The sequence below is a fragment of the Phascolarctos cinereus genome, unplaced genomic scaffold, assembly GCF_003287225.1.
Source record: "Phascolarctos cinereus isolate Bilbo 61053 unplaced genomic scaffold, phaCin_HiC Scaffold_3;HRSCAF=262, whole genome shotgun sequence".
Classification (NCBI taxonomy): Eukaryota; Metazoa; Chordata; class Mammalia; order Diprotodontia; family Phascolarctidae; genus Phascolarctos; species Phascolarctos cinereus.
The window spans coordinates 91,350,322-91,361,200 of record NW_027555736.1 but is presented as its reverse complement, the minus strand read 5'-3'; the positions used below and the strand labels follow the sequence as shown (position 1 = coordinate 91,361,200).

The window sequence follows — 10,879 nt, the reverse complement described above, 5'->3', positions numbered from 1 at the left end:
TGAGATAGGGAAATCAGGCTGGCTAGTTCTCCCCATCAAAATTATTTTCTATTTACTTTGCACATCTTTAAAAAAAATTTTTTTTGTCATTGTAGAATCACATTCAAAGCTAGAATAGATCATAGAGACCATCTAGTCCAATATCCTCATTTTACAGATAAAGAAATTGAGACCCTGACAGTGATTTGCCCAAGGTCACATAAGTAGTTAATGGTAGAGATGGGATTCAAACCTAGGTCCTCTGACTCTAGCTAGGAGTCTTTCTACTGCTCCGGACAGCCTCCTTATATGTGAATATGCAGTTTTCTCCTATATAGGGTAAAATCCTTGAGGGCAGTCACTGTTTTGTTTTTGTCTTTGTATCCCCAACTTCCTAGAACCAGTAAGAGATGCTTAATAAATGCTCAGCACAGAGCCTATCACAGATGCCTGGGGCACTCCACTAAGTTGGCAATGAACCATTCATTCATTCAATAAGCATTTATTAGTTTCTGGGCTTTTCATGTGACATTGGGGATGCAAAAATAAGCATTCTTTGCCTTCAGGAAGCATACATTCTAAATGCAACACATTTAAATTGTACTACCTTCAAGCCTACATGAATACACAGGGGCACATCCCCCCAAAGGCTTTATCAAGTGTTTCACTAAAATCTCCAAGAGTCCCTGATCTGCCAATTTGGTAACCATATTTTAAAAAGGGGGGAGGGGAGAGAAATCATGTTGTTCCCATGTGATCTGTTCTTGATGAAACCATGCTGGCTGGCAGATTACAGCTCTTTTCATTTATTCATCATCTCTTTAAGAACCTGCTCTATAATTTTGCCAGGAATTGAAGTTTACGGGCCTAGTATTTGTAAATTCCATCTCCTCTGCCCCCTCTTTTTTAATATGTAAACATTCGTTCTTTTACTATGCAGTCCTGCAGGATCTCTCCTGTTCTCCATGATCTGTCCATGATTTCTGATAGTGGTGCAGCAATCAGATCTGTTGGTTTTTTCAGGACCTTAGAATATAGTTCATCTGGGTCCTGAAAGGACTAGTTGGCTTTTATCTCCTTACCTTATCCTTGGGTATTCTCCTTTGCAGGATAAACAAACAAAAACCACCCAGAGCCAAAACAAGATTTGAGCAGAGAAGACTTCTATCAATTATTATTGTTAGGTCTGCCACTGGATCATTCTCTGCTTTAGAAATCTTGACCCTAGCCTTATACTACATCCCACATTTGTATTCATCCTGTTAATGTTCCCTTGCTTCAATGTGTCTTTTAAAAAATGTAAGTGGGCAGATTTTCTGTGCATCCACATCCAACTCTTCAAATAATCCACATTTTTCCTCATAAGAAAAATTTCTGTCTTCAAAAATTTCATTCTCGAGCTTCCAATCCCACCCTGAAGAATGTCATTCACAAGATCCTACCAATCCTTCTTCTAAACTCTTAAAAAACCATTCTCCATATTCTCGGATGATACTTAACTTTCTGGTTTTACTCTTCACCGTTACAAACTCTGTAAGGAATGACTACTTCCTGCCCCATGGTTGCCCTCAATCCTACCAGAGAAACTAATTCTCACTATATCTTTTCATAAGAATAGATTCATACTGTAATTTTCCCTTTTTGGTTTCCCCACTTTTTTTTTTGAAATATGAAAATGCTATATAAGCAAATTAAAAACCATTAACCATTTTGACTTTGGCAAAAGTTCCAACAGATGCCTGGACAACTGATATCTCCCATCATTACTGTTATCATGCTTCTATACCAGGTTTGGGTTCTATTACTGGAACCTCTTTATTACCTCTTTCTAGTCAAACACACTATAGTATGCCCCAATGACAAAATCATTTTATTCTACTTCTATGAAGTTTCACCTAAATGTTCTCCACTATGTTGTTTTTCCCCCTCTGATCTCTAAATTTCTTCACTTGAATATATCTTCTCACTATATGATGTTGTGGTAACACCTCTCTTACCTGTGATATTTCTTCTGAATGAGGTATACCTTTCCATAACAACATTTCAGTCACAGGTCTTATTTTGCCAAATGTCACTGATTCTTCAGTCACCAAATCTGTCCCATTACATTATAACCTTTGTAACATCTTACTTGTAATGTATATGGATTCAGATTTATACATTCAAGGACAAGGATTTTGCTATTTGCCTCTTTCTTGAATTTTGTCTCCAGTGATCTTTTGGATTTCTTAAAAGCTATTCTTTCTCCCATGTTGTAGCTACTCACTACAGTCCCGAGCTTAAAGACCTTTTAAATTCCCAAAACTCTAGGTAAATCGCATCTTGGCAGCTTCTATGTTGGGTATGCTTTATCCCCAGTGAGGAACCTAGAATTTCTACATTTTCTGTTATGGTCCAGAAAACCAAAATCCCACTCTTAATTATCTTCCTAATTGGTTGTTTGCTTTCCAGATCTATGTTTCTCTTCTACATTCCCTTAATAAGAACCATGCATGAAAATAACACCTTGCTGTAGGTCTTCAGCTTCTTGAAGAATGCAATCCTTGGCAATGCTTTCTAGGGTCGTTTTGGCAGTATAATATATGTATCCACAATGTCACTAGAAGTGTACTGCAGTTATTTTGACAAGTTCTGTCACATCTGAATCTATGCCTCAGGAAGGAAGCAGACTGTCTATTGTTATTAGTTTGACAAACAGCTGCCTCAGTACTCCTAGAAAGTACCAAACATTACCCCTTTTTGGCTGAATCTTACTGGATGATGTCTTACCTGACAGGATCTATAATCCTATTTTTATCTTTTCCTGGAGGACAAAATGTCTACTTTGTCTTTAGAGCAGCCAAGTCCCTCCTCTTTAGAAAAGAACTTTCAAATTTATTTTATTTAAATTTATTCATTTTAGCCTTTCCTTTGACTGTCATTCTTATATCACTCAACCTCCAGATGCAGGTCAGGCTTCACTTCTGCCTCTTCAGATCACTTTACTTATTTTTCACATAGGCAAATCATTAAGTTTTTCTTTTTTTAAAGGAACTTATTCTATGATCATCTGGAATACAGAGGTATTTTTTCAAAACCCTTCACCTTTTCTAGGATAGAGAAAAGCTGACATGTTAACCTTGCCAAAAATAAAAACCTTGCAGCTCAGTGCAAGTCACTGCTAAATTCTTCCTATTCTCCAAAATGAGCTGCTTTCAAGCCCTATTGCTGTGCGCACCTTGCCTTGCCAGCTGCCTTCCTGAGTCACCTCTCCTCAGTTCCTTCTCAATCACCTTTCTCTTCCTTCAGTTCCAGTCATTCGTCTATATTCCTCAAATTTTCCCAAGTTTCTCCTATCCAAATTCAATCTCCACCTTTTTTCATAAATTCCTTCTCCTTCAGTTCAACCCTTTCACTCTTTTCTATCTCCTTTTGCCACACAATTTTTACTTTCAAAGACAGATTAGGGAAAAGTGAAGGGACTGAGCTTAATAAGGAGAAAATAGTGAAGATTAGAGCATGAATTTTGAAGAAAAATTCCAAAAAATCCAATTCAAATGCTGGGACTCAAATGGCAATGGAGACATATGGTGGCCTTTAAATAGGAAGCAATATAAGATGGATAATGACTCAAAAATAAGAAGTGGTATAAAAATATCTAGGAAATACAACCAAAAAAGGACATAGACAGGTCATTTAGCAAGTGAGAGATGACAAATGGACCATCCAAATGTCATACTGGTATTCAGGACATAGTAAAACAATCAAGGAAAGACTGTCACATTGGGTAGATGCCCTCTGAAAGGCCTATGGGAAACCATGGACAAAAAAAAAAGTATGGGATGAAAAGGCTTAATAAGAGTATCTCACATTAAAGTTTTTGAAATGACATGCCTAACAAGAATTCCATGAGATGCTATAAACATTATTGGTGGTATAAGTATTATTATCCCCATTTTGAAGTCATGGAAAAAAGTTAATTGTCTGAGGTGAGACTTACATTATTTTACGCCGACTCATGATATTCCACTGCTTTACTGAAGTTCACCTCCCCGAACCTAACCCAGTGTCACTGCTGTTAACGTTCAGTCATTTCAGTCACGTCCAACACTTCATGACACCATTTGGCGTTTTCTTGGCAAAGATACTGGAGTGGTTTGCCATTTCCTTCTCCAGCTCATTTTACAGATGAGGAAACTGAGGTAACTGGGGCTAAGTGCCCAGTCATACTGCACAGCTAGTAAGTGTCTGAGGCCGGATTTGAACTTAGGAAGATGAATCATCCAGACTTCAGAGCCAGCACTCTCTCCACTACGCCATCTAGTGGCCTCAGTCAGGCATATAGTAAATGCTTAATAAATGCCTGATTTATTTATCTACTTTAATAAGTGTTTGGCTTAAATTATATGTAGAAAAGCTGGTGGATCAACTTCATAATGGCCTGTGAGAGAGATGTGGAGAAAAGGCAGGAAAACAACTAGGGGAATACACAAGGCATGGTTGGGTAGGGAAAAAAATCATTTACACTCAAATTGGCAGTCATTTATTAGAGGAATAGGTTTATATACTGGACTGTGGAATTAATAACCCAACTACAATAACACAAATGGCTTGGCATATTCTGAGAAGGCAGGGCTCCTATTTGAAGTCAGTAAGAATTTTGAAGAACACACTCAGATGACAGCATAAGGCTCTGAATTTGACAAGTACGTTTATGTGCAAATATTTGAGTGTTGGTCCTAGTAAAAACAAACTTCTGCGTAACACAAAAGATTTCCAACATTCAGCCAATGAATTTATTTTCTGAAATATTTAACAGGCAATATTTAATAGTCATTTATTAAGCACCTATGTTAACACAAATCATGCTAAGTACTGGAGATATAAAGCAAAAGACAATCCCTGCTCTGAAGTAGCTCATACTCAAATTGGGAAACAACATAAAAATTACTATGTATAAATTAGATGTAGATGTAGATAGATAAATTGCCTCAAGGGAAAGGCACATTGAGGAAGATGGGGGAAGGCTTTTTGTAAAAGAAAGGATTTTAGCCTGAAGGAAGCCAGGAGATAGAGATGAGGAAAAACATTCTAGGAAATGGGAGGACAACTGGTGAAAATATGTGGAACTGGGAGATGCAATGTCTTATGTGAGAACAGCAATGAAGCCAGTGCCACTGGATGGCAAAGTTATTAGAGGGGAGATAAGGTATAAGGACATTTGAAAATAGGAGATGACTGGGTTATGAAGGGCTTCAAAAGCTAAAGGATTTTACATTTGATCCTGGAGGTGATAGAGGGCCCCCGAATAGGGGGATGACATAGTCACCTCTGCACTTTGGGAAGATCAATTTGAAAACTGAATGAGCAAAAGACTGGACTGTGGAGGGGCTTGAGGCAGACAGACCAACCAGAAGGCTATTTCAACAGCCCCAGAATGAGGTAGTGGAGGCCTGCACCACTGTGGTAGCAGTGTCAGAAGAGAAAAGGAAGAAGGAGTGAACATGAGATATGTTTAAAAAAAAAACAAACAGAATCTACGGCACTTGGCAACTCACTGGATATAGGGGAGGTGTAGAAGTGAGGATTTGAGGGTGACATCTAGGTTGCAAGCCTGGATTACTGGGAGGAGTGTGGTAACCTCAACAACAACAGGAATAATAAAATTGTAAAACGGGAATCAGCACATTTTTTTCATGGGGGGGAGTGTGTATGTTAATATTTTCTCTTTCTACAAAATTTTCCATTGAATAGTCTATAATTATTTTGTTTGCTTTTAGCTTCCTCTAAAGCTAACTTGCTAGTGTTCTTTACTTTTTTTGATGGAGTCAATGAAAACTAGAGGGTTTTTTTTTCTCCAAGATTTAAGTAAAGTTCCATATACACTGGAACACTAAATTGCAACTTGTAAGGTATTCTATTTGACAACTTTTCAGGTCTTTTCAATTCAATTATTCAAAGTGCATTCATTTGCAACCTAATTTTTCTAACTTAGCGACAACTGGTAGTAGTACAACATACAGAGTACAGGACTTGGAGTCAAGAAAAACCTAAGTTCAAACCCTACTTTAGAGACTTAGTAAGTATGGTATCATGGCAAGTCACTTAACCTTTCTCAGCCTTTCTCTTTTCTCTCTCAAGTTCCCAGGGGTTGGACTCAATGGTCTCTAAAGTCCAGTACTACTCTAAATCTATGATCCTATGAAGTGTTCAAAATACAGTATTTAAGTCGTGAGAATTTAACTGTTTCACAATTGTGTTTGAACAATTTAATCTCTATTTCCATACTAATGTAGGACAAAAAATGTTTTATCCAAACAGAAGTGTCTAAATGTTCATGGACATACTGCAAAGGAGATATGTAGGTGATTCATTTACTATTCTCTTAAATTCTTTTCAAATGCTTTCATACTTAGTTATACTCATTCTCACAGAACATATCAAATTAAAATACTCTACACAAACATAATGAATAAGTCACATACTAATGTGTATTTTAAACTAAAAGAAAAGAACTACTGTGATGTACTTGGAAATTTATTAATATTTTAGACATGCAATTAAATAAAATATTAAAATTATACACTTTAATCAGCTATAATAAATCAATACTTATCATATGTAATATAAAAATTCTGATTCTTCATGCATCAGATTACATAAATTTGGTGTCACATTATACAATATTTAAATATACTTGTGAATTTTGTACCTTCAAAAATGTGTACAAGTTACTATAGTATTTTTAATAAGACAAGTATGTACTCTTTTATTATAAATATTGTTTATATCTTTTGCATACCTGCTAAATATACACATTCTAGGATCTGCAGCAATTCTTCATACTTCAAAATACAAAACATCTGGAAGCTTCTAACATGAATAAGCCCAAATGTATTATTTGTAACAGATTTCAATTCCACATAAGAGTGGATTCTTTGACATAAAAAATAAATGAAATAAATGATGTCAAGTCTAGTTTAATGCTTGAAGAGCTTCTACAGTTCTTAATAAATGCATCTGAAAACCCTTCATATGCAGATTAGTTAAGGTGCTATCTATTGCATATTAAATACTTCCAATGATTACATCTGGATTATTAAAGTTATAAATCCATTAAAATGGAGTTTACAATGGAAGTGCTGACAGACCTTTAAATCTAGTATCATGAACTAGCAATGCCATAATCCTTCACCTCTTACTTCAAAGAGAGTAAGTGAATCAACATGCTCTTAAAGTTCATTTTAACACACACAACTTACACCTACCATATCAACAAGATGTATGAGTACATGAACATCAAAAAGTTTCGGATTGATTTACAAATCCAAGATGGGCTCTTTCTTAAAAGCTATAGAAGAAAATGAAACCTCTGGTACAACATTTCTTGTAGATACATTAAAGAAAGCAGTTCTTATTTCTTTTTAAGATTCTCCTAGTCAAAGAAAATGCATCCCGTCCCTTTGAGGAAAATGGGGGTAAGGGAAGCACATGGGAAGAAAGCAAGTTGTTCACTGATGAGCTTAGTTTTGCTTGGGTTTCTGTTCATGAAATCTGTTTTAAGAACCACGTAACATTTTCACAGCTGGAAAATTAAAACTAGATCTTGATTTCCTGCCAAAAGCAATAGATGTAGTTGTGGCTAATCTATGGATAATGCTACATTCATGCATGCAAAGGTGACAAAACAAATTCAATACAAAATATAGCAGCAAAAAGTAACATCTAAATGTTATACATTCTTCTTGAATGGGTAATAAGTTATAATTTTAACTACAATTCTAAAATATGACTCTGGTATTTGTCCCATAAATGAAAGTTAAAAGAATTAACTGTGGGCAAGTATTTCCAATATTATTATAACTAAATTGGAATTAATACTGAAATGAAATTTGCATGTAGAAGTGATTTTACAAAATAAAACCTTTTAAATCAATACAATAGAAGTTTCTCAGCTTATAACAGGTTTTGAGATATACTGTGTAAATCGTTTTATGATTAAAAGACCAGTGAAATGCTTTGGAGTATATAGATGTGTTTCAGCACAAAGAGGAATAAATATGTTTATAAGTATCATACTTTCTGTTAAAAAAAATCATTAATTGTACCCTCATTTCTAAACTACTAACCTAAAAAAATACATAATCAAATCTCTGATAATGTGAATAATTATAAAGTTATACTTCAAAAATACAAGCTAAGATATTATTTTCTGCCTTTTTGCAATTCTAAAAATTGAAGACAGTTTTGTTTCTACTTTCAACCAAGGACAGAGTAAAGACACTTTCATTTGTAAACAAAATCTGAGGAGTAATTTTTTTCTCTGCTTTTAATTACATTGATTTATAATGTAATTATAATGAAAACAGCATTCAGCTCTAAGTCATGTGACAGTAACCAATAATTGAAATAGTTTCAGGTGGTACTAAGTGCAATTAAAATCAAGTTTTAATATAATACTCATTTTGGCTTACAATGATAAAAACGAACAGCTTATTGATTCTTGATTCTTTATGCAGGAAAATATCCTCTCCTTTAAAGTAGATTTGATTGTGTCATACTTACGACATGAGATATGTGGGTACCTATGGCAAAATAAAAATTAATTATGTAAAAGCAAATTTGGCCAAAGTATACTAAAATATCCAAGAATCTTTGTGGCAGAAATGAATGACTCTAACCTTATCTTTTGATCTTTAAAAAAAGATTTAATGTTTGTTTGGGTTTTTTTAAATCTAAGTGAATCATAGTGATAAAAATCATAACCTTTGGCACCAGATTCAAAAATATTTGTTACTGAGACTTCAAATTAGAAAAAAAACACATTGATATTTGAGGTATAGTGACTATAGATTCTAAACATAAAGTAAGTTTGGGAAAAAAATGGGCAAAATCAATTTTCCATTTCCCATCTTCCTAATTTTAGAAAATGAACTACATGCTACTTATGAAAATTATTTCAGAACTTTAAAATGATGCTTCCTTAGGAGAAGCAAGTAAATCTTGTAAATAAAGGCCAGATCCTTCGGATAAGTACACTCAATAGTCTCTGACCCCAAATATTAAAATGATCAAAAAGATAATTCTAAATACTATCTTAAAAAGAAGTCCTTTAGCTCTTTTTATGAATTACATCTACTTTATTATATATTTTTAGTGAAGCTGAGCTATAAGTATCAGAAAAATTACAAAGTTCATTAAAGAACAGGGACAACAGGGTGCAGAAAGACATATCCCAAATTTTTGAAATGAACTTAACATCTTAACATTAAGAAGATAAAGCTTCCTTCTTAGCTTATCATTGTAATAATTTCTTTAAAGTCATCAAACATAAAGTTTAAAAACAAAAACTTTTTTTTTCACCACTACATTTCCACCTGAAATGATGGGATAATTTCACATGCATTTTACAACAATATCTAAAGATGACCTATAAAAGTAACTAAGCGTGCTCTGTAGAGGAATGAAAAATTCACCAGAAAAAAAATCATATCACTAACTGAACCTTAAGAAATGTAAATATATATTATTGAGTAAAGACGTGCACTAAAATTTCACAATCCCGTTATCTAGCCTTTTTTTAGGTTTAAAGTTTAAAAATTCCTTACCCTGAAACTCTTAATGTTTAAAATGTATTTTGGTTTTGTCAATATTCCTACAACACAACCCATTTTATGCTCATTTCTAAATGTCTTATGTGCCTCTATTACAAATTATTCAAGTATTTGACTATATCTTTCCTCTTCCTCCAACTTTCTTTTGACATTTTTCTTTGTAACAACTTGTCCACATCTTTAAAAGCATGCAAAATCTTTACCAAAAAAAAAAACCCCACGTATTTTATTAGTTTGTTACCAACTTTACAGTTTTCACACAAAACTCAAACTTTAGGATAAAAAAAATATGAGCTCCAACAAATATCTAAGATCTTAAAGTTGAAATATCCTAAGAGAGTCTCAATATTACATAAGTATGACACTCCACCACTTTTGGGTCATTTCTTCTGATGAATACCAGGAATGGATTTTAGAGTATTACATTACATTGCAGTTCCCTTTCAAACCAAGTTATCACATGGTTAGGATTGAGTCAAAACAGTTTCTGCATAAACAGTAATACTAGTAAGAACTGATTTTTGATTTGCACCAATAAATAAAACACATTCACACATTCAAATGAAGTACATGGGAAATTCAGCATTAAAATGTATCAATTATAAATATAAAATGCTTATTTGTACATATACGTAATTAGTAGTTTTGTGGCTAAATATTATCCTCAAATTGATTTCTGAAAAAAAAAATCAAAAAATTTATCACACTTCAGAAGGCAGGATCTGAATGATGAAAAGTCTTAGCAACAGACAGGCATTTTGGAAGGTGAATGTTACTAAGGTAAATGTCCGCACCAATAGATTAATCAGGAAGTAGGGAAGTAGGCTTAGAAGGCCTAATTTACACCCAAGGAAAAGTTACATACCCTAGAGATGCTAGCCTTTTTTAATTTAAAGATTTATATCACTTAGCTCACTTCAGAGATGACACTTTTTTGGCAATCCCCACTACTAGTTAAACTTAAAGCAATTTCTGAGAAATTAACAGGAAAAAAAGGAACAAAATTTAAACCTGTTGTGCAGTGTCTTCCATCAGCACTGTTTAAAGTACGAAACACAGCGTTAACTGACTTATTAACTCTTAGAAAATTTGCCAGCTTTTCTTGAAGGTTCATATGGCACTCTGAGAATACTTGGAGTTTCTTCCATTACTCTTACAAGAAGATTGTCAATGTAGTCCTCAAGCTCACGGATGTGGGTATCTTTCCTTTTAAGTAGTTCTTTGTGTTTCACCAGTTCTTGCAACACTTCTTCATAGGTAAGACTTCGATACCCTGCAGTGGCATCAAAAGGATTGCTATCCTGGAA

The 10,879-nt window shown here is 34.2% G+C and overlaps 1 protein-coding gene across 2 annotated transcripts in view; it reads right to left on the bottom strand.

Moving 5' to 3' along the window:
• Window positions 1–6,481: 6,481 nt before the first annotated feature.
• RAB11FIP2 (RAB11 family interacting protein 2) overlaps window positions 6,482–10,879 on the bottom strand; it is a 92,683-nt gene continuing 88,285 nt past the window's right edge. For both annotated transcript variants that reach the window (XM_078151038.1, XM_020988187.2), the window contains one exon: window positions 6,482–10,873. In XM_078151038.1, coding sequence (XP_078007164.1) covers window positions 10,646–10,873 — 228 coding nt within the window. In that variant the 3' untranslated portion in view covers window positions 6,482–10,645. The remainder of the gene's footprint in view (window positions 10,874–10,879) is intronic.